The 25245-nt window shown below is 35.5% G+C and overlaps 1 protein-coding gene across 6 annotated transcripts in view; it reads left to right on the forward strand.

Annotated features, from left to right (window-relative positions):
* PLEKHA1 (pleckstrin homology domain containing A1) overlaps positions 1 to 19693 on the forward strand; it is a 76881-nt gene extending 57188 nt beyond the window's left edge. For 3 of the 6 annotated variants that reach the window (XM_069099153.1, XM_069099148.1, XM_069099149.1), the window contains exons 7-12: positions 419 to 562; positions 3624 to 3692; positions 6382 to 6446; positions 7308 to 7371; positions 13939 to 14028; positions 17036 to 19693. In XM_069099153.1, coding sequence (XP_068955254.1) covers positions 419 to 562; positions 3624 to 3692; positions 6382 to 6446; positions 7308 to 7371; positions 13939 to 14028; positions 17036 to 17350 — 747 coding nt within the window. In that variant the 3' untranslated portion in view covers positions 17351 to 19693. Of the gene's footprint in view, positions 1 to 418; positions 563 to 3623; positions 3693 to 6381; positions 6447 to 7197; positions 7229 to 7307; positions 7372 to 13938; positions 14029 to 15688; positions 15760 to 17035 lie in introns of those variants that run through there. The other 3 variants (XM_069099150.1, XM_069099151.1, XM_069099152.1) reach the window with 3 other exon arrangements.
* Positions 19694 to 25245: the final 5552 nt, after the last annotated feature.

Raw genomic sequence — 25245 nt, forward strand, 5'->3', positions numbered from 1 at the left:
CTAATTGAATACATAAAGTGAACAGATTTTGTTTGTTTTTATTTAATTTTAATTTTTTCTTTCTTCTCCACCATGTTAAGAAAGGAGATGGATGAAGAGATGAGAAACTTTTAAATAATTCACGTGAAGTTTATGTGGATGATGATGAACTTTCTGGATCAAGAAATATATAGGAACCTTTGAGAATGGCATAAGGCCCCATGTTGAGGTTTAGGGTTCTTTAGGGTGTAATATCCCTTGGTATGTGTAATGTGTTAACTGGGAAAATCTTAACCTAAAATCTGATATACGTCTGAATGAAATTGAGATGAGATTTAAGGAATGTTCTATTACATTAAAAACATGTATGAAAATACTTTTGTACCATAAATAAGTATAGCCAAAAAAAACCTCTCCCTCATATTTGTTTCATTTTTAGAGAGAAGAAGTAAATGAATCTGGTGACAGTATTGACAGGAATAATCTGAAACGGTCCCAAAGCCATCTTCCTTACTTGACTCCTAAGCCACCTCCAGATAATGCAATTATCAAAGCTGGTTATTGTGTTAAACAGGGGGCAGTGGTGAGTAATTACAATTAAGTAGCCTGCTCTAAGTAGAGATGGTAATTCGAAATGAACACCCTTTATACTGGTAGATCTTATCCCACACTCTTCATCCAAGTTATTTTTTTTAAGTTGAACAGAATTTTTTCTCCTTTGTCTTTCTGCTTTAAGGCACAAGGACCCAAATAGTACTGCAGAGAGGAAGTAGGAAGGTCTGTAGGTGTTGTGGTCTTTGGGTGTTGGGAGGACACAAGGGAGAAGAGTGTTTTCTTTGGGTCAGTGCTGGGCCTCAGGGGGCTGGGTGAAAGGAAGCTGCTCCACTTTTAGTTTAGACACTAAAGAGAGAGCCAAAGCAGATTTTTCTTTCAAAAATCTGCCCAGTTCTAAGTGGGGGACCTTTATTGTCCTGAATTTAATGGCAAAGTTTAAGCAGTACTTTTTAATCACACTTTTGGGGGGGGGGGCAAAAAAAAGGTCCCTATAGTATTCTTCATATTCTTTCAAGAGATAATTATTGAGGTTGTTTTGGTCAATAGTCAGTAAATACGAAAAGGTACAGGTGAAATAAGTTTAGAATTTCAGTTTTAACTTTCATGGTAATGAAGAGCCTGGATCCAGGTCACATCCTTCCAGCACGTTAGGCACTTAGTCGGTACACTGAATATAATGTTTGACTTGCTATCAGGAAGACCTGAGTTCAAAATCCTGCCTCTAGCACTTCTAGCTGTGAAGCCCTTGGCAAGTCTTTTAACCTATCAGTTTCAGTTTTCTTATTTATAAAATGAGGTTAATAATAGCACCTACCTTACCAGATTGTGGTAAGAGTTAAACAAGATAACATAAAGGGCTTGGCCATCCTTAAAGTGATTTATAAACACTAACATTTATTAGTCATTACACATTGATTAGGTGTCTCCTCTGTGTCAGGCACTGTGCTAAGTTTTAGGGATACAAAAGGCAGAAGATGGCCCCTGCTCTCAAGCATCTCACAGTTGAGTGGAGGAGACAGCTGAGACAAATAGGATACAATGCAGGGTTATAAGTCAACCCCAAAAGACTCCTGATGGAGAGAGATGTCTATATCCAGAGAAAGAACTAGAAAGAACTGAGTTTGAATCCAGATCGAAGCAAACTACCTGATCTTTTTCTTTTTCTTGTTTGGTTTTTCTTGTTTCCTCTTTCCCATTGTTCATTCCATCTGATACAATCCTTCTTTATAACCTGATGTCTAATGTGAAAGTATTTGCAGATCTTATACTTGATTATATGCCATCAGGGGCGGGGGTGGGGGGAGGGGGAAGGAGGATGAGAAAATTTGAAAGTCAATTGTGGAACTGAATCTTGTAAACTAAAAGTAAACAAACAAATTAATAAAGACCAAAAAATTAAAAAAAATAAAATAGGATTACTTTACTACAGTGAAGGCCCACTCGAGATTATGTAGTATAAATTTGTGATGGATCTAGTAGAATGGTTCATGATTTTTACCAGCAGCGTGTGAGTTAGGAATGAAGACCACAGATGGTGGGAGTAATCGGGACTGAGACTTGGGAGTGCAAAATAAATGACAAGATATGGAGACAAAGCACTCAAGGGAAAGAGGGCAGTGAAGTGTTGAACTGACTCATTAAGAGGTACATATGGGAAAGGGAGGAGAGTGCAGCCTAGTGGAGGAGTGATGGCCTGGGAAAGAACTGAGAAGGCTTGAGGGATTGGAGGTCATGGTGAAGAGGAAGAATGAGGTTTGGGGATCTGTGGTAGAGAAGTAGAATGGTCACAGACTGATCAGGTAAGGGAATATTAGAGTTCACGAATGTGGCCGTATTATATTTGTAGGTGATGATCAGAGGTATGACCATCTCTGTAGCTGAGGTGGTCTATAGAACTAGATCATGGCAAGAAGTCCTAAGTTGAGAATCTGTGAGGTTTGGTGTTTGAGGGAGTTGTCAGTGCATATTTTGTTGAAGTCCTCTAGTATGAGGACAGGAGTTGGGGGGTGAGAGACACTGCGCCATTCCCTTATTGAATAGAGAAGGGGAGTTCTGAGTGGTAGATGTGGGTTGAGGAAACCTCAAAGGAGGAGAAGGTGCTGAGAGATGATGGTAGAGGGAGACATAGCACTGGGGAGCAAGGAGTATTCCAAGAGGAGAAATGAGTAGAAGTGTGATCAGTGCTTATCAGAAGAGAGCTGGAAAATGAAAGGTGTGGGGAAGGAAAAGATTAAAGATGAATGCAAATTTGTTGGCTTTGTAACGGATGTTTCAGAGGGAATATTAGAAATCATGGGTAGCCCCAGAGTGGGCATTGGCGGGAATTGGGTTGAGACAGATAGGAACAAAGAGACTGTACAGTAGATGATGGAGAACAGGACTTGAATAATGGAATCTGAGGAGTTCAGGATCCTTGAGATAGGAAAATAATGACTAGGGAAGACTTTGTTAATAGTTGATGAATGAGTTCAGGTCTGTTAGCAACATCACTATGGGTTTGGCCTTAGAGTACTGTGTAGGCACTAAGGGAAAGGGACCAGTAGGAAGAGTCAGGGGCCTGATACTTCTTTCCTTTCTCTGTAGCCAGGCCAGGAATTACTATACCCAGAAAATCCATTATATGTAATACACTGTGCTGTTCATAGGGAGGCTTTCAAAGAAAAATAAGAAACGGACCCTTTCCTTTATGTAACTTAAGTAGATGGTTTTATATTTCAGACGGAAAAACTGAAGACCCAGTGGTTTAATTTCTTGTACTTGTTCCAGTTGTATATAGTGAGGAAAGAGGAGGTGGAGGGAATCTGCTTATTAAAGTTTGGAAGACCCATCACATTTCCAGTTCAGTTAATTCTCTAAATCATTTGTATCACAGGAACTGAAAGCCAGCATTCTTGTACTTTTCTGAGTTTTATTAAAACTTCAGGCTGATGTAACATGAAAGATATCATTTGTATCTAAGTGGGAATAGAGAAGTTTTTCAAGCCTTTGGTATTTCTGACTTTTGTGTTCATATCAGAATAATTAAATGAACATCAACATTTGACATTCTTAGAAACAGAAGTCTTACTGTTTGTTTTCATCTTCGGTAGATGAAGAACTGGAAGCGAAGATACTTTCAATTGGATGAAAATACAATAGGCTACTTCAAATCTGAGCTGGTATGTTTCCCCATCACAAATTTTTATGTAAAAAGTAAATATTTAGAGCAGGCGTTCCTGACCTGAGGGCCATGTCCCCTTGGAGGGCTCTGTAGATAGATTTCACAAGGTCTGTAGATTTACTTTTTTATTGCAATAACTTTTCTGTATTTAAAAACATTATTTTGAGAAGTGGTACATAGGTGTCATTGGACAGCATAGAAGAGAAGTCTGTGACACAAAAATGTGTTTTTTTTTTTTTTAACTTATTTAGAAAGAGAGAGGCAGTTTGGCATGGTGGAAGAGTCAGGCTTGAAGCCAAGAAGAGCTGGGTTCAAATGCTGCTTTTAACCCATCATAGCTTTGTGAGCTTCAGCAAGTTCTAACCTCTCAGTGCTCTAGACCCCCCAAACTCTACCAGATTAAAATGTAATTGGGAAATGCTTAACAAAATAAAAATACAGTACAACATAGATACTGTTAATATGTGATGGTCAGTATGGGTTTGCAGCGATCCTTTTGTATTTGACTTTGACATCACTGCTCTAGATAAGTTGGAAAGAGGGTGCCAACTTGCCTTGGGAGAGGGAATTCCTTCTCCCAGGCTTTCCCTGTACCATGAATTTATAGTCAGTCCTAATCCCTATCCCTGTATTGTAATGGCCATACTTCTTATTTCTTGTGCTCCCTTGGCCTCCTGAATAATGTATAACACTTTTGAGTGTTGTTATTTGCATGTATTTTGCCAATGTTATTTATATCATGTATCTGGTAAAGGGATCATAAAAGCAAAAAGGGCAAGATGGCATAAGTATAGTGAGTGGGTAGAGCCAGGAGGAGCCAGCTTCCAGGCCTTTCTCTTATACTTTGTATCCATGTGACCATGACCAAGTCCCAGTGCCTCCTACTTAGCTCTCTAACATTGTAAATTATACATTAGTTTGTAAATTTCCTTTGATGAGGGGGATTTTTACAATGGAGTTCCCTATGCCAATAAAATAATAGATCCAAACCAAAACAGAATTGAAGAGCCACACTTGAAAGATAAACCGATATAATAAGTTCACAGAAGGAAAAAAAAACATTGTTATTACTGGGAGCCAACACCAGATACAAGAATTATGTGGCCTTCTTTATCCTCTTCCTTTTTTTTTTCCGGTCCATAAATCTATATGGGGAAAAAATAGATGAAATATATATTAGAGCGTTGGAGCTTTCCCTTGTCGTTTTAAGTTCTTTGCTGTTTCTTATGAGATGTTTATATTGTTTGATTTCAGACATGTTAACCAAAAACCAAAACTATCTTTTGACATACTTGGCTAATCTTATTTTAAAATACGTAGTGTGAGATTTACTGACTTATTTAATAGCTAGTTTATGCTTTTTATGTTTAGGAAATATCTTAATATCTCAGTTTAAACATAAGTAGGTTTATACCTTGTCAAAGCAGCTGATTTTTAGAAGTAATGTGTGGCTTGCAGCAAAAAAAAGTTAAGTTTAGAATTTAACACAGTAAACAAGTGGGGTGGTCAGTATTCCTTGACAAAGTAATACTACTATCTCACGTTTACATAGGACTTACAGCAAGCACTTCATGCTTGTAGTCCTATGAAATGCACCATACGCAATTCCGTGTGCTTAAAGGAAAGAAACATCTACAAACAGTAGAATCAGAAGTGTGAGGTTGAGCCCTGCTGCTGGTGTTTCCTACTTTGGTAACAATGGGCACGGCATTTAACCAAGCTTCACTTTCCACAAATGTATAGTGGGGATAGTGTCGACATTACTTAACCTCCCAGGATTGCTGGGAGAAAAGTGCTTAGAAACACAGACTACCCTGCAGTGATAGTCTGATTAAGCGCACCAGTGTGGAGACTCCCTTCAGGGATGTGAATTGCTGCTTATCTATGACTGCTTTTCTCCTCTTCAATGTCCTCCTGTAAGTTTGCCACTAGAGGTCCATTCAACATTGTGGGGACCTTCCTCATTTTCTCCTGATATCATGAGGCCTCCTGTGGAGCATGTGGACTATCCATTGGCTATTACCCCCCTCTCACATGACCAGCCCAGGTCTTTGAGATCTCTTTTTGACTCTTAATTCTAGTTGGTAGTACATATTTGTAATGTATTATAATATAAGCCTGTTTGATGGGAATTACTATTTTAAGTTTGCAATACTCAAAATTTTTTTAAGAACCTTAAATTTTTAAAATAATTTCTTAAAATTTAGAAGCATTTATTTTCTCTTCTCTCCTACTCCTTTCCCCCCATTAAGGAAAATATAAAAAAAGAAAAGAAAACTCTTGTAGTTTTCATGAAAGCAAAGCAAATTCCTTTATTGACTGTCTAAAAGTGTTCTGGATCTCTTCTGTCAGAAGGTGGATAAGATGCCTCATCTTCAGTCCTCTGGAATCGTGACTTATAATTGCATTGTTCTCCTCTCAAGTCTTTCAGAGTAATAGGAAAAAAAAACCCTAATTAGTTAATTTAATAGATTAAAATTAAGCCAGGCTTTCAGTAAGACATGTGAGGAATAATGTGCCAGTTTTTCCTATATAACATGAAGTTTTGTATTAGATTTGTAGTGATCATATTTTGGATGGCTAATAAGATTATCAGAGTTTTAATATAGATTCCCAAGGAAAATAACTAACCCTTAACATGATCTTAAAAGACAAGTAATGTGTTGGTTTACATGTTTTTTTGGCAGGAAAAGGAACCTCTCCGGATAATACCACTTAAGGAGGTTCATAAAGTCCAAGAATGTAAACAGAGGTGAGCAGTACTAATTTAAAAACCCTGTTCAAAAGTTCTGTCACAATTGAATAGGGAATGTGTCTTTGGATTGTGATAGCCAGTTGCTAACTTTTTTTTTTATCAGTTACATCATTTAGTTGTTTATAGTTGAGATACTTACTTTATATCTATTTTAAAAATAATATTTGAAGGATTAGATTTTTCCGTGATCTTCATGACAAAACAAAGTACTAGAAATCTATTTTCAACTTATTTAAACTCTTAGGAAAAATAATTTTAATAAGAATAGTCTATAATTAGCCAACTTGATTTGAAAATTTTGATATTTTAGGTTATGTTTAGTACTCATAGACACTGCAAGTGTGGCTTGCTTGAATAATTTGTCATCTCTGCTGATGTTTCTCCAAGAATAAAATAGGAAACAGCTTTGAAACTGAAACTGACATATGGAGGAGGGGGAGGAAGGTATGCTTAATCAGCAGGTTGGGCCACACACACAGATAATCAAGAACTTATATAACAACTTAAAAACTGAGGTCCTTAAATATAAGCATTTTTATTTGCATCATAAATGTAATATAAAAAATGTGCCGTAACTTTCTGTTCTTCAAATGAGATACTGGTAAAGCACTTGGCACATTATAAAAACTTATTTCCTACCCCTTCTCCCCAAGACAAAAACTGAAATAAAGTTGAAATAGTAGTTACTAATTTCAGTTTATTTATATTTATCTAAGACTTTGATTGTTGACATTTGTTTATTCTTAAGGAAGTTTTCTTTTTAAAAGTCTTGGTTTCTATATACTTATTGAAACTTGAAGAAAGATGAGCAGCATGAAGAATCAACTGTAAATGCATTTGGATCTTTTGTTTTCCCAGTGACATAATGATGAGAGACAATCTCTTTGAAATTGTAACAACGTCTAGAACCTTCTTTGTGCAGGTGAGACAATTATTTTGAGATTCTACAAGAAAATAGAAGGTAGTATTAATTTGATAATACATATATTAAAATATGTCATTTGTGGGGTAAAAGAATGGCACTCCACAAATACAAGAAAAAGATTTTATATGGAAGGTTGTTTTTGAGCTGAATCCTTAAGGAGAAAATAATCTTTCCATTATTAATAAAATTAAGTTACATTAGAATGGGAAAAATGATGTTAGAATTTGAATTTTGTGCTTCCTTTGCTGCCTAATGATAACTTGATTCATAAGTCCTGGAAACTATTTTTCTTAAGTTGGAATGTTTGGTGTTATTTTGCTCACTTTTTAATTGGCCTTTAATTTTCCATTTTCCCTTTTATTGTAATTTTATGATAAATTATGATTGACATTAGAGTTAATTACCTTAACATTGTAGGGTAATTGATTATTGTTTCTTGGTTTATCTTTTTTTTTTTAAAGCAATTGAGGTTAAGTAACTTGCCCAAAGTTACAAGGCCAATTATTTTGTGTGGGTGTTAAACATCTGAGGCTGGAACCGATCCAGGGTCCTCCCGACTCCAGGGCTGGCGCTCTTACTCATTGTGCCAACTAGTCACCCCTGTTTAGTTATCTTATGTTGCAAAAAGACCATCATTAAAATAATTGCAGTTTATTTGCTAATACCCATTTCAAATAATTTAGAGATAAAAGAACTTGATAGAACTTTCCATATTAATGCAGAAGTGGGCATAGAGACATGATGGTGAAAAATATGATGAAAAAATGTGGTTCTAGAGTAAGAAACAAGAAAAGCCCAAAGGCTTATATACTATGTAAGAGGCTTGCAATTATTTCTTTTAAAAAAATTTGAAAAGAAGTAAGAAGTGGGAGGTATGGGACATGGCAAGAATCAAATAATGTAAAAATTAAATTGATCATGTTAGTAGAGAGAAAATGATTCTTTATTTGTGTTGGAATCATTCCTGAATCAGCTGTCTCTGTATAGTTAAAGTACTGACTTGTTACACCAGGTATCAAAATTAATGTAAAATGAGAAGGGAGAATAAAAATTAGAAAGAAAGGGCACACAATCAAAGTAACTCCAGTCTGTACTTTTAAAACTGCCTTTTGACCCCCTAAAATGGGAAGTGAATGGAAGAACAAACATAGATTCTTACATTTCCTAGAGAAGTTTAGCTAATGTAAATCAGTTGCCATAAGGAGCAGATGGAGAGCAGTCTAGGACCTGACTCAGCCTGCACACTCTTGATTTCTTTTCCAAGTAGAGAAATAGGATAAAAGAGGGGAAGATAGGGGAAGGAAAGGGAATAAGCATTTATACAATACCCATTAGGTCCCAGGCCCTGTGACACTAATGGAAAGGAAGCAGAGGGAGAAAATAGCATCAGTTAATCATTTTTAAAAAATAAATAGAAGAGATCAATAGAAAATTCAGAAGGGGGCATAGAGCAGTGTTGAAGCTATTGTGTTAAAGTTAAATTTAACAAAATGAGACACCCCCTCCCCAAAATGTAATGGAAAAAAAAATAGACAGCACATAACAGAATTTTATAATTTCATATGTAGAGTACCTTTTTTTGTACTAAAATGGTCACTTTTGAAGTTCACAATAAAAAAGGAATGTTTTATTTTTTGAATTACAAATGATTTTTATAAATAAGATGAGAGTGCTAGGGGAACGAATTAGAAAAGAAATGAGAGTTGTGGAAGAAAGACTTGGAAAGAGAATTACTAGTTTGACACAAGACATCCAAAACTTTATTTAAGCAATAGACTTCTTGAAAATTAGAATGGACTAAATAAAATTAGTAACTCTTAGAGACAGCAGGAAATATTAAAACAGTCAAAACTATGAAACAAAATAGAAGAAAATGTAAAATATCTCAACAAAGTAGCTGACCTAGAAAATAGATCAAGGAAGAAAAGTTGGACTACATCAGAATCAGGGTCCAACCACAAGGAGAATCACTGAACTACCTGAAAGCCATGATGGGAAAAAAAAGAGTCCAAACAGGGTATTAAAAAAATTACTATTAAAAAATATTTCCCAGATTGCATAGAATTAGAGTTCAGATTGAAGATAGAAGGACTCTACCAGTCATTTTCTGAAAGAACTTCTAAAATGAAGAATCAGGAACATTTTAGCTAGGTGCCACCATCAAGATCACATGAGATTAGCAGGTACCATTTTTACAATAGTGGGAAGCTTGGAATTTTACATTCATAGTGTAAAAGATAAAATGTCTACAACCAAGATATTTTACCCAGCAAATTCAGTATTATCCTGTAGGAGAAAAGAAATCATTTTTAATGAAATAAGGGACTTCTAAGCATCCCTAACGAAAAAAGCAGGGCTGAATGGAAACTTTGAAATTTGAACATGGTAGTCAACTAAACAAAATTGAATTGTTGACATTCTGATGTAGGGAGGAGATGCTACATATTTGTGTCCCCTTAAAGCCCTTTCATCAGCAAGGCTTGTAGAAGTCTAATTAGAAGAGCCTTGGGAATATTTTGTTATGTTTTAATAAGCTTAAAGGATTATACTTGAGGGGGTGGATGGAAAGGGGAAGTTATCTTACATAATTTCAGTATGCAAGTAGAAGTCTGTACAGACTAGGAGAAAGGAGTAAGAGGAGCAGGTGACACTGGAATTCACTGTCATATGAAATGGTTACATGAGCAGAGAATATACCCAGAATGGCATGAAGAAAGCTGTTTCAATAGGGAAATAAGGGGAGGTGAGGTGCAGATTAAGGGAGACTTTAGTCCTAAGTGAAGCAAATACTAAATACAGAGAGATAGGTCTCAACAAAGGCTTTAAAAGGAGGAAAGAAAGATAAGAACCTGTGATTGGGCTCAGGTTGAGTAAGAAAAAGAGGAATGATGGAAAGAGAAAAGTAAGGGAGGGAAAGCAGGGGAGCAGAAATAGATTACTTCTAGCATATTTCTTGTTCATCACCTTCATTACAAAGAGTAGGTAGAAAAAGGAAAAGGAAAGTATGAGAATAGAATGAAGAATAGGATGAAGCATAGCATTAATGATCATAACTATGATATGAATGGGATGGACTCTTCCATAAAATTGGTTTGGAAAGTAGAATCCAATTTGTGTTGTATACAGAAAAAACACTTGAAACAAAGACACACAGAGGTAAAACATGGGGCCAGACCAAAATCTGTTATGCTTCAGTTGAACTAAAAAAGTTAAGTTTAGCAATCATGATCTCAGACAAGTCGACAGCAAAAAGTAGAATTAAGCGATAAACACAGAAACTACATTTTGCTGAAAAGTATCATAGATGATGAATTAATATTAATACTAAAATTTTTGCATTCAAGTATTTAGATAACAGCTCCCAAATACTAAAAAGTTAAATGAATTACAGGGGAAAATAGACAGTAAAATTATAATAGTGAGGAATCTCACTTTACAGACCCTTTCAGACTTAGATAAATCTAACCAAAAAATAAGAAAGAAGTCAAGGACCTGAGTAGAATTTTGGAAAAATTAACATCTATTGCTTCTCCAGTGGTTACTAAATGGGCCTAGAAAGAAACATAACTACTTCTTAGTTGTTTATTGCACCTTTACAAAATTAAGCTGGTATCAAAACATAAAAAGCAATGCAGAAAAGTATAAATATTAAACATCTTTTATGTGCTGCATAATGCAATAAGAATTAAGTTTCATAAAGGGAAACTGAAGAAACAGTTAAAACTTCATTGGAGACCATTTTAATCCTTTAAAATGGGTGCATCCAAAAACAAATCATGGAAAAATCAGTGATTTCATATAATGAAAATGACAACAATGAAAGAACATAACAAAATTTTTTTGATACAATCAAAGTATTCTTTAGGGGAAAATTAATATTTCTAAACATTTTCATTAGTGAGAACAAATTAGTGATTTGGGCATGCAACTAAAAAAAATTAGGAAAGCAATAAAACTCCAATTAAACACCAAAGTAAAAGTCCAGAAAATAGAAAATAAAATTGAAAGCAAAAACCAAAACAAAACCCTAAACTATTGAATTCATAAAACTAGGAGTTAAAAAAACCCAAAAACATAACAGCAAAAGAAAAGAGAATCCATTAGCTATATATAATTTGATTGAAAGAAAAACAGAATTACCAGAATGAAAAAATATAAAAGGTAAATTTACAGCAAATGAAAAAAATAATTATTAGAATCATATGCCAATAAAACTGACAATATAAATGAAATCGATAAGTATTTACAAAAATATAAAATGCCCAGATCAACAGAACACGAGGACTTAACCCAATCTCAGAAAAAAGAAATTGAGCTAACCATAAATGAGCACTCAGAGGGGGGAAAACCCCAAAACAAACATGAGACCAATTGGATTTACAAGTAAGTTTTACTAGATACTTAATGAACAATTAATTTCAAAATTACATAAGCTTTTGGGGAAAGTAAGAGGATAGGAGTATGCTAACATGGGAATGACTCTGTTCTGATAGGGAGAGGCCCGCTGGAGAGGTAGGGTAGTGTTATGTTCTGTGAGGCTTCCAAAAATGCATCTCAGGAGGGATGAACAGGAAGAGATAAGCATGTCCTGGTGAGTTTGGAAGACTAGGTGTACATTTCCCTATCCAGTCTCTTCAGCAGGCCACCAGCAGAATTCAAGCCTAGCTTTATGACCCAAAAACATTTTTTAAAATGTAAAAAATTGTTTTATCATTTAACTGGGGGAACAATAAAATATATATTTTTTTTAAAAAGTGCCATTGGAGAAATTTATGACTCAAAATAGATGTACCAGTCCTATATAGAGTGAGTAAAGAAAAACTGAAAGTTTCATTGGTATCTGCACAATATACAGATAATATGAGGAATGCCCAGTCCAGCAAATGGATGAATCTCCTATACAAGATTTCCTGGAGAATATGGATAAAAGTAATACAAAACGGGCAGGCCTGGAGAAGTTAAAATCCATAGTGGTGGAGTACTCATTATTGTGCACTAAAGAAATTCATTAAGTGATAACAAAGTTATCTGAAAATGTGCTTATGCACCTGCCCTGCCCTTAGGTCTGTGGTGACTCACTTCTCTGGATCTGAACTTAGAATAGTAATCCCCTTGCTTGGGGGAAATTAGGGAAGAAAGCCTGTAAAGCCAAGCATGAGCAGTTTTCCAGAAGAATGCTGTTGTGAACAGCTTTTAAGGTTCTGATTATATGGTATAGTGAAGACTCCATTGAATAACAAATTGGAGCAAAACATTCACATTAAATCAAGGAACAGCATTCACAAAGTTACATGTTATCACAGATAATCAAAATACAGCGTCCACACAACTTATCACAAAAAATGGCCATGTAGTTTTCACCACAGTGCTCACACAGTTTTGAACAAAGTATCATCACTTAGTAACTCAATCATTCAGTCATCCTTATGGAGGCGCCCCCTTAAGGGTCACAAAATACAATAGTCAAAGTTCTTCACTCCTGGGGCACACTAAGTTACAATATCAGTCACTACTCAGCACTCTCTTAAGGCTTAGTATAAAATACCCCTCGGTCGCAAGTAAATGACAGTCTTCTCAGTCAGTACACAGTATCCAAGTAAGTATTCTTTCAGCTTGACTCGGGGTAGTCTCAGATTTGCTGGATCCTCTTCCATGGTCCCAGATCCTACCTGGATTCACCAAACTGTCACCTGGGTTCAAAGGCAGACAACTCCCAGTTCCTTATCCATCTCTCCGTGCTGTTCCTGTTCCATGCTGAAGCTCAGAGTGTCCAGTCCACCTTAAATCCTTCACAGTCTCTGTTCCCCGGGAAGTCAAGGCTTAACAAAGCCACAAACAGCTTCATACAAAGTACCAATATCACATTCCTCAGTCTTGGGCAGCTCCCAGGAGAAGCTGGTAGCTCCCCAGCAGAAGCTCCAGCTGGTTCCTATAATCAAAATCACTTCACCCAGGTTCCCAAAAATCAAAATCATTCTCTCCAGCCTGGGCCTTTCCTCTTCATCCTCCTTGGCAGCAGCTGCTTCAACCTCTGCTTAGCTTATCCCAAGGAGTTCTGACTTTCCCAGTCAGGGTTTTTCCTTATATACAGTGTTGCTCCTGCCTGTTGAGCCCCTTCCTGTTATGTCAGCAACAGGGGTTCTCTGTTCAGCCCATTCTGCTACATCAGCAACAGGAGTTCCTACCTCCTGTTTCTTTAACAGAGGCTTAATTTGAACTAGGTGCTTTAGCTTAGCAGTACAAAAGGAGCTTCAAATTTCATTACCATTGCAGAGCCTTGGCATGGAAAGCCAGAAGGTAATGTAGAGATGGGAGTAGTTCACACAGCCTCCTTATTTTAAAAATGAGGAAACTGAGGCACAAAGATGGGGACGACTTGTCCAGGGTTTTCCAGGTTCAGGAACAGGACTAGATTTGTTCCTGGGTTCTAACTTCGGGGCTGTTGCTCTAGTATCTTTTGATTATTGTACTTGATAAGGACACAATCTAAATTAGCTCATATTTTATTAAGATAGAAGCTTCTCTTGAAAAAAACATAAGATATTTCCTTTTCTCCTCGTTTAGGCTGACAGTCCAGAGGAAATGCATAATTGGATTAAAGCAATTTCTGGTGCCATAGTAGCGCAACGGGGACCTGGAAGATCAGCAACTTCTGTATGTTTCTGAGCTTTTATTGCTTTCCAAGGTTTATTTCCATTTTATGAAGTTGTATATTCTTTCTTTCCTCTTAATCTTTCTTGTCTTCCTCTTATAGTAAAGTATATTGCATGATAATTGTCATACCAACTAGACTTGCAAAAATAATGCATTTCTAATTTAATGCTTCATGTTAGTGTTATGTATTTGTACCTTTTTGTGTGCATTGTATTGTCCTAAATGCACAATCAGGAAAACATGTTTTCCCAAGTCTATTGATTTTAGGAAGTCTTAGGATAAAATTTTTAATAGCTATAAAATTAGTGCAACCAACTAATTCTTAGCATAAAATCATTTTTCAGATTTTTGAAAACTTACAACTCATTTGATCAATTGTGTGAATTAAGACATTTTTACTACTAGGGATCTTTTAATATCTTGAGGACCAGTTTACATGTGTCCTGAGATCTCTATCTTCTATGGTAGAGGTACTGAATCTTGATCCAAATACTGGCAGATTTGTGAGTCTTCCAATGTAATTGTGTGAATTAAAAAATTAATTCAACAGAAATGTTTTGGGGATCTGTTGTGACTTTTTTGGGCTGCATGTCTAGCCCTAATATGTCCTTAAGTTCATGAAGAAAATTGAAAATTATTTATCCAGTAGAGTCTTCTTGGATAGAATATTTCAGTCAGTTTGCATTTTCATCACTATCTAGTCAGTATCCAAATCCATAAGACGAGGGGTGGGGTATCTCAGTTTCTATATACAGAAGAAGAATTTCTTCTTCATAGTGATAATTTTAAACTATTTTTGTGCTATGTAACATATGACTATATTTACTTGGCAGTATCATAGGGTATAATGTTCTTTGCCTAAATCAAATAGGTTTGCCTAGTAGGTAGCCTTTACAGTGATTAGAAAAAAATTTTTTTTAAATCTTATTTTCAAATAGACTTAATAATGCATAGAGACAAATTTAGTCTAGAGCCTCAAATACTGCTTAAGTACTAAAAGATACAGCATGAGTTCCCCCCCCCCATCAAAAACACTAAAAAAAAAACCCCAAAAGCCCAGCCCAGATTTTCTATTCGTAGTAAATTTTCAAGTATTTATTTAACCTGTGTAAGCAAAGAATAAGATTTAGTCAATGATTAGGAAGTCTAAACTCTACTTTGAAAGAGAGTTTCTCAACTGTTCTTGAAATACTATTCCCCAGTCTAGGGAATTTTTATAGTGTCATGTCCTTTATATGTAGATTTATCGTGCATTGATCTCAGCTCAAATGTTTATTAAGTATGAGTTTTTTATTTTCCTGGTAGTGGTAATTTTCTTACAAACAGATCAGTACTTAGAAAGCAGTTTTTGCTTGTTCTTCAACATTCAAGTCATCAGATATATAGCTTTTTTAAAATATAAAAGTGGAATTTTATGTAGGTAGTAATTTTTTTAACTACCTAATATATTCCCTGTGAACTTTTCAGCACTGAAGTATGAGTCTTTCTGCAAAAGCAATGGGTGTTGGGGCAAGGAAAAATTGGAGAAGGGTGTTTGTGCTTTGTGGTGGGGGCAGATTGGGCATTCTAGCTCTTCCTATCTCTCAGCAACACTTTTTCTCTTTTCCTCCCTCTCCTAAGTATAGGTTAACTCTAATCTTAGCTTTGCACTGTGTTCCAGATGCGGCAGGCCAGAAGGCTGTCGAATCCTTGTATACCGAGGTATACATCAAGAACTGGTGAATGCAGCACGTATGTGGGCTCTCATATAAACTTGCCTTCTTAACAGAGGGCTAGGACTTACACACTACTCACCACTTATCATAGAAAGTTGAGTTAAACTAAACTACCTCTTGCAGTTATCATAACTGCTTTTGTCAACACTAACCAGGTTTCATATATGTTGGAAAAAATTTAGACAAGTGATGGAAGAAATCCATGCGTTAGGATATACAAAATGTACATCTTGATAACATAAACTGTGATAGAGTTTAAAAAGCAATTAATGTAAAAATTAGTTTAATGAATTCCAATGAGAGTTCCAATTTTTACATTGTTCTTTATATCTCATTCACTTCTGACCTAATAACCAGATATGTGCAAATTCATGCATGCACATACACTTGATAAACTGAATATTATAAAAATCTGCATGACATTTTAAAAGATTAAATGAGCCATCATATGGAAACTAATATTTGAGTAAATTTTTATTATCCCTTTGTTTTCAAAGACATGAGTGTTGTTAATGAACAGAGTATGTTTAAGCTATATAGTTTTAGCCAATTGAATGTCAAATTTAAGCATATTCACTGATGAACTTCAGTAAGAAATGTATGAAATTTGTTTGAATAAACATTTCATGTATATGCTTCTCTATCATTTTAAATATATATGTATATCTGGATACATAATAATTCTAGTAGTAAGTGAAATAAAAACTCACAGTGAATCAGATTGCCGAGTAATAATCACCTTTTTTTAAAAAACCAGTAAACAACAGCTAGTGATTCCTATTTGATGAAGCAATGGAATTTTATTTCTCTAGTCTCTGTTTTTATGTAGAACTACAAAGAATCTTTTTCCCTATAACATTGTGTGGAATATACTTCCCATCATCAAATTAGGATACAGTGTTTTTATTTAGATGAGATCATTCTGTTAGGCTCCCATTAAAATACATTTTTCAGTTATCAATGGAACACTTAACTAATTAGAACAGCTTAAATTGGCAAAATTCTTAAAGTTTCTTGAGCTGACAAGACCAGTTTTAGTGAGATATATACATATATATGTAGCTGATTTCTTAGCTGAAATGGTTGTTGGCTCTCACTGCTGTATACTCACCCCTAAAAATGCCTTGCTTTAGAAAAGCACCTGTTTATTTGTGCTGTCATGGCTCATGCTTCGCTTTATGTGTATGTGTGTGTGTATGTGTGTCTGTGTGCATTTTGTTCTTCAGTCTCACACTGAGTTACTGCCTTGTTACTAATGAAAGTATTTGACTGATACTATTTTTTTTTTACAGGAGCATTCCAACTGTTCTTCAGAATCCAACTATGCTTTCCGTTCTGCCAATGCAACAGCAGCCACCTCACATTCCACAGCCTCTCGCAACAACTCTCTGGGCTCAAGCTTTACCATGGAGAAGCGAGGATTTTACGAATCTCTTGCCAAGGCCAAGCCAGGGAACTTCAAGGTCCAGACTCTCACTCCAAGAGAACCAGCTTCCAAAGTGACTGTACAAGCCGTGCCGAAACCTCAGTATCACAGTGGCCCTCAGGAAAGAGAGAATGACTTAGTGGACCTGGACGACGCAAGCCTTCCAGTTAGTGATGTGTAAGAACGGAAGCATTTGAAGAGAAGGATCCACTTGTTAAATGCTTGACTTCTTTTTATAGGGGCTTCTAGCCAAAGATGATACGAGAAGGAAAGGGAGAGGGTAAAATAGATTTGGGGAAGATTTACATGAAATATACTGCCTCTAACGTGTTTTTCTTATAAGCTGGTAATCCCAGGTAACCTAGAGAATGGCCAAACTAGAACCAGTTTCTTAAAATACTAAGAATGTGTTTTAATACCAAGGATCTAAATTCAGTTCAATAAATACTGATGTAAGCACCTACTAAGAAATAAAAATGTTTTATGTTCTCTATTGAGTGATTAAATATTTGCCTAAATTACTCTTAGAAAATTTGATAATTTCATATATGCCAAATTAAAAACATTCATTTTTTGAGGGGAAAGGGTTATGTTGGCCTTATAGTGATCTTCTAAAATAAAAGGTTGATGTGAATGCCTCTTAAGTATTTCAGTATCCATGCCTTTTGATTGATCAGCATTATCTATTGAAAAGTTACCAGACTAAGATATCATTTGCATCTTAAGTCTGTGGTGCTGCAAAATTTTCTTTAGAATGTTGATAATTTTGAAAATTAGACCTTTTTTTTCTTTTTTTTTAATGCACTGGTTCTTAAGGTGAGTGGTAACTTTTGCACATCAGGTATTAATTGGACCATCTTTATAAGGGTTTTGGTTGGATTGGTTAAGGGAAAAAATGGCAACTCAAACTATTATATCCTAGACATTTGAACTAAATACATTTTATATTACATCAGGCCTTGCTTTGTTCAGTGTTGAAAATTACATTATTTGGTATGAATTTTTTGAGAAATTTGATTTTTCTTAACATTTTGTGAATAATTCTTGTTTCTATATTTGGATCAGTGAAAGACCTCAAGTTTATATGTAAAGACATAATTGATGAACCTCTCTTAGTCATTCAATTGTGACCTGTAACTTTTGTCACTGATAATCTATATTTAAAGTGCCTGTGTTTTCTCATTTTGTTTTGAAACATTTTGAGATCAATGTGTTCATGACCCTACCTTACTGTTTTAAAATCTTGGGATGAGATTGTTTTTGAGTAGTATAATTTGTATTAAACTATTTAAGATAATTCTTATGCTAGGGATGTCAGAGTACTGATATTATATCTCCTAGCTGTGCAATATGTACATTTCTAAAACTGAATTCTGGATATACATTATATTATACAATGTCATAAATATGAACAATACTTCTAAGGAATCTTTAAATTTCGGATATTTAATAGTAAATCTAAATTGAGCATGTTCCATTTTGTGATTCAGTTTTTAAAACATTTGCTTTAACCAAACAATCTTGAATTTTATGTGCTGCTATTTTTGTGATTAAAATTTGCCATTTTGCAGTAGCTTGTTTTCTGCAAATTAGTAGATAACATGTCTTGTGGGTCTCTTTTCATTTTTCCAAATTGACTTCTTGTCTGAGATACTGAAGTTTTCTACTAAAATAGTTGGACTGAGGGTCACAATCTTCATAATGCCAGAATTAAGTATAATAATTTAAAGATCAGAATGGACAGAGGATGCCATTATCGAGGGTTTTTTTTATTCATAAGCTAACATTTATAAAAGTTGTACTTCTAAACTGTTTTCATTTTCTTTGTCATATTTTTTTAAATTTTATTTTTTTGGTCCAGACCTGTGATTTCATTGGTATGGAGAATTCACAGTTCCTCTACCAGTGCAGATCAGCAACTGTTCTCCAGTTTATAGCCTTAGAGTTCACTGCTTGGGGCCCTGAGAAAGTAAGTGACTGCTTTTTGTCACCAGTCAGAATGTGTGAGAGAGGTGAGACTTGAACCCAGGCCTTCTAGTTCTCAGGCCAGCTTTCTGTGCCATGCTACATCTCTCTTGGCAAATGCCTATGAAAGCTAATTACAGAATTGAACTCTCTTAAAGCAATTTAAAATAGTCTAACGGATGTATCAAAATTAGTAGTTATTTTTGAAAATTTCTGAAAGCATACCTGTGAAGAACAGTTTTCATTCTAGACCTGAACTTAACTTTTTTGGTACAACTTTTACCTTGCATGTTCATTTTAGTATATTTCGGTATTGGCAATTTGACATATTTGGTGGAGGCAAAAGGTTAGCTCCATTTTGGGACTTTTTATAGAACTACTGTGGTAGTTCATTAGCATAGGAAAATGTTCTTGTGGTTGATAATTGTCAGGGTCTCCTAATATTTATCAATACTTTTATAAATCTATGAAAATTGTTAAATTATTTTAGAATTTGTGCTGTTTCTTGTAAATATGTCACATTTTGAATTGTCAATAAATTAGTTTGGATAACTTAGAAGTTGCTGCATCTTTTCATTATGTTGCATGCTTCTTTCAGAATTGGGAAAATATATTCACCTGTTTTTCCTTCTTCCCTAGTACCTTCTCTCACCTGCCTAAGTTTAAATTTAGTTTTTTTTTTTTTTTCCCAGATTGGTTGAACATTGTAACGACTAGCTAGTAAACCAGTCAGATTGAATTTCTCTTCTTTGTTGTTCATTTTGGTTTCTTTAGTACTTCTATAGCATAACAGCCAGAATGGACTTGTAAAAAAGTAGAAGTTATGTTTAGTTCATTGACTTGAATTTCAAATTTAAGGAGTATTGAGACCTTTGATAAAGTATTTTGCCTGATAAATAAAGATAAGCTTCAGCTTTAAGGTAAGATTGTTGGGCCATGGCCTAATGTAAAGAAAGATAATGACTTGAAAAAAAAGCCTGCCTGGTTTTCTTGTTAACATGTAGAATAAGTTTTTAATCATGTTTCATAGCACAGTGAATTATGAATAATATGGGCTGGTTAGAATAACTGATTGGAGTGCCCAATACAGTTAAAGTTAAGCATTTAATTCCAGCAAGTCATTTAGCAGAAAGAAATAACCCATTTTGGGACCACAGACTGTATCCTGATGACTGTTGGCCCATTAATTTACAAATACTCCATTGATCAAGGGGGAGATTAGATAAAAGGTAATAATTAAACTGATACAAGCTAGCATCACTGATGCTAAAGCAAAATAAAATCTAGCATGAAAAAATGTTCATGGCACCTATTTTAAAGTACAATAAACACATACAGTGAAGGAACTTGATGTTCAGCAGTCAGAGTGTGGTATAATGGTTATAACATTCTGAAGTTGGAGTTAGCAATATCTGGCTTCAGAGCCTTCCTCTACAAAGGAGGGTTTTATATATTCACAACATGAAAATTGATGGAAGAAATAAACTCAATAGGAAAATGGAGGAAAAGGGGCTAAAGAGGGAAAACAACACAGGTGAGGGAATTACCAAAACACTTCCTGAACCTGAAGAAGGCATTAAAGGGAAAGGCATGAAGACAGGCCAAGACCTAGAATTCAAAAGGGTGTTTCCATCATTTGGGGAATGGCTGCACAAATTGTAGGTGAATGTGAGGGATTATTATTGTGCAAATATGGAATACTATTGTGGCAAAAGAGATGGTCTAAGAGAATCCTAGGCAGTATGAACTGATGCAGAATAAAGTAAGCAGAGCCAGAACAATTTATACACAGACAGCAACATTTAAAAAATAAAACTTTTAAAGACTTAAGGACACCGATTAAACGATAAATCACCTGCAATTCCAAAGGACCTATGCTGAAGCATGTCACCCACCTCCTGACAGATGATAGAGACATTTTTTGATATGGCCATTGTATGAATTCATTTTGCCTGACTATGCTTATTTGTTACAAAAGCATTTTTTTCTTTAGGTTTTTAATTGAGGATAAAAGAGTTATCAATATGGTACCAAAAAAAAGGCAACTTGAATGTTTAGAATAAAAGGACAAGCAAACACAAATAGGACAGTTTTGAAAGTGATTTATTACACTTTGAAAAGGTATAAAATGGAAATTAATCGTGTCATACAATCCTGTTTTTATGTTCTGCTGGGAATATGGAAATACTCTTTTGGTGTTAAGGTTCAAAATAAAAAATAATTAAAACCCAAAACCTTCTCCTGTCATTTATGCAATGTATGACTCTCGGCTGGTTGTTTAACATCTCTTGCCTTCGGTTTCTTCGTTTGTAGAATGGAGTCCAATGCCTATGATATCTGCTCTGTGCCCTCACTAAAGATGTGTGTATTCACTAAAGTGAGTATGGGGAGGGGTGTTTGCTATGGGTCTGGATAGATTTAAAATGTCAATTGGATGCGTGTTGTAGCGGCTGATGACTAATTCATGAAAGCTCTCTTCACTTTACTTTTGGATTTGTACACATTTCTGCTTTCACTACCTTACACCCCTTTATGCCTTTATTTTTGGACGTGACACAGATGTTGCTGACCTACTCGTCTGCCAATATCATTATATTTTTTTTAAGGCAAGTAACTTGGTGTATTAATTGTATTATTTTGCTTCTGGACTGTGGCCTCCAAGGTTTATCTGAACTTTGTGGCCCTCACCCTTCAGCATGGAGTAGATGCACAATAAATATTTGTTGGGTTAATTAATAGATTTAAGTCTGTGTTGCCCTATCTTTTCCTTATGGCCTTATTCCAGACGATGGTTATGTTTTTATGGACTAATGTAGAGTCTTCCCAACATCCTCCCTTTTGTGCCTCTAAATAGGCTTGGAAGACCTTATTCCAATCATCACTTAGGAGTTGTCATCAACCCCAGAAGGATGCCCCTTCTGGCTTGCTTTGATCATTTTTTTTTTCCAAAGCAATCGGGGTTGAGTAACTTGCTCAAGGTTACACAGCCAGGTGTTTCTGGGTGGGTGCTAAGTGTGAGCCCGGGATTCGATCCCCAGGTCATCCCGACACTGGAGCCGGTGCTCTTACTTGCTGTGCTACCTGGCCACCCCACTTTGATCATTCTTAAATGTCTCTTTGGAGACTCTCGACTTTCAGTTGCAATTTGGAACAGAACGAAGATATATGTGGAAATATTTTTAAAAATCATATAATGAAATTTGTCCATCTTGATTCTCATATTTGGATTCAAGAATGTTCTAGACTAAAACATGTTCCTTGCCTTTTCCTTTTCTTCTGTGTTTTTCTTTTGTCCCAGACATGTTTATTTGGTATCTTTAACTCGGGTCCTCCTGACTCCAGGGCCAGCACTCTACTCACTGTGCCACTTAGCTGCCCCCAAGTAATTGTTAAAATCCTAGGTTTTTTTTTTCTGGGAAGCCTCAATCAGCTTACCAAGAGATGTAGAATTTCCTATACATAATATATACCTTTAATGCATATCTTTTTATCTCAAGAAGGAAGTGCCTAGATGTTCAGAACAGTCAGTTTTGATTTTTTTGGTACTGTGCTACTATTTTTTTTTTTAAGCAATCAGGGTTAAGTAACTTGCTGAAGGTTACACGGCCAGTTATTTCTGGGTGTGGTGCTGAGCGTCTGAGCCCAGGATTCGATCTCCAGGTCATCCCACCACTGGAGCCGGTGCTCTTACTCACTGTGCTACCTGGCTGCCCTGAAGTCTACTACTATTTAGCATTTTATAAATATTAACAAAGATCCTAGTCACCTTTATCACTATCAGTTCCTTCAGTTACTTTCAGGACCTCCCATGCATCAGTGTCCTAGTGAGACTGCCTAGGTCAATATTTGCTGCAGTGGCTACAGCACTGAGCTCAGATCTGCTCTTAGACTCTTACTAGCTGTGTGACCCTGGGCAAGTCACTTAACCCCGTTTGTCTCAATTTTCTCATCTGTAAAATGAACTAGAGAAGGGAATGGCTAGCCACTCCAGTGTCTTTGCCAAGAAAACCTCAGATGTGGTCATGAAGAGTTGGACACAAAATGACTGAACAGCAATTCAGTTCCTTCATTTTATAGATGAGGAAACTGAGGACAAGAGAGGCTAACTCACTTGTGCAGGGTCATAAATCTATTAACTTCCTGGACCTAGATCTCCTACCTTATATATATGGATGTTATTCCCAAGAAAATTCAAATGCTAGTGATGGGACATTTTCTCCTAGAATTTATTTCCTTTTGTGTATTAGTATTTGTTTTACTTCACTTACTCTAGGGGTCCAAGAAGTCATAATTCTCCTTATGAGTAGCTGTTTTATATGTATTTCATGAAATAATACTTGATAAGTTAATTGAAAGCAGGGAAGGAGTTCATCTTGATCAAACCATTGCTCTTCTAACTTGCTCTTGGTAAAGCCCCTCTCTAGCTCTTAGGTCCCTAATTTGTAAAATGTTATTAGACTTAGATGACATTCTGGGTTGCTTCCAGTGTGAACATTTTATGACTCTAATATTGTGTGACATCTCCTTGGCAACCCAATAAATCTAATCCTTATTAGTTTTGTCACATGTTAACTAGTACAACTTTATTTGATTTTTAACCCACTCAAAAGGACTTTAAAATCATATATTTACAAAGTAAGGCATGTAAAAGGAAATGTGGAATCTTCAACTTTAAAAGAAAAAAGAACTCTCAGTTTTCCATTCTCTTCTATATGGAGGCCAGATATTTTCATTATTAGTATCTTACTTTATGCAGTACATTGATAATGAAGTATATATTTTTTCCCTTTTATTCAAGTAATTGAAGTAGGTGATTATTTGTATCAAACATTATATCAAACTCATCAAACAGCAGATTTGGTAAATATGTCCCTTTTGTCTTTGAAAGAATTTTCCAGATGCCCATAAACATACAGATATGATACAAGGTGTGTATAAGAAATTTTTATTTCTCATAGCAGCTTTCCCATATGTGCATCATCTAAATTAAATAATGTATTTGTATCGTTTGATTTAGCATAATGTAAAAAAATTACATTTGTCTAAATATTAAATAAGAAAAGTATTTCTTCCAATATTGCCAGGTTTAAATAGCCTTTAGAATTTTGATTATTATATCTAATTTACAAAGTAGTATTCTGCTATTAAGGTGAATGGAGAGCAAATTTTTCCAATCAACTGGCTCCAGTACCATGATATAGTAATACTTCTATGGTAATAGCACCACCTTCTGGTCATATGATGAGTCTCCAGGTTTTATGTCAGAAGTTCAATTTACAATAAATTATTTAAACCACCCCCCCAACAAGCTTATTTATTTTGCTCAATCACGATAAAATTTAGGGACAAAAATTTTCTATTACCTAAGCATGTATCTGGGTTTTAAAAAATAAATCATCACATTTTCTTGAATCAGCCACATTTATTTGCAGTCATGAATAAGATGGGGGGGGGGGGGGGTTTGAACTCTTTAACATTAGTGAATTAAAAAGTTCCAGTGAAAGAGATAGCCAGAGATAGACGTGAAGTTGTTTTCTTCCCAAACCCCAAGTAACTACCTGGCCTGTTAGCAATGAGCACTGATTAATTTTTGTTGTTATTGAGTGGTTTTGTGGGCTGTTGGAAATTTTGTCCAAGTCATGGCTCCTCAGCAGTATTAGGCACTCAAGATCCCTATGTTTGCTTTCATGAATAATCAACTAATTTGGTAGAAAATCACAAGATTTAATTTAAAATACTAAACCAGGACACACCTCTAGGTTCAGTTTGCTTAAACCACCTGCTGGCTGATCTTAGCTTTAGGACCCAGGAGCTCAAGAGTTATAATTCCTTTCCTGTCACATTGAAAGTCTGATCTCTTTCTGATGCCTTCATCATCAGGGATGCACTTTGTCCTAGGCGTTTGCAGAATACTTTGAAGCACAGTGTTAGAGGGCTGAAAGGGTGCTGGATTTGGAGTCAGGAAGACCTGAGTTCAAATCTTGCCTATGGTACTTTCTGTGTGACCCTTAGGAAATCAATTAACATTTCTGGACCTCAGTTTCCTCATCTGTAAAATGAAGGGATTAGATTCCATGACCTCCATGATCCCTTCCAAAGAGTTACAGAAGC

The sequence above is a fragment of the Petaurus breviceps genome, unplaced genomic scaffold, assembly GCF_028583685.1.
Source record: "Petaurus breviceps papuanus isolate PSGF00001 unplaced genomic scaffold, PetGlider_PUasm1.0 37, whole genome shotgun sequence".
Lineage (NCBI taxonomy): Eukaryota > Metazoa > Chordata > Mammalia > Diprotodontia > Petauridae > Petaurus > Petaurus breviceps.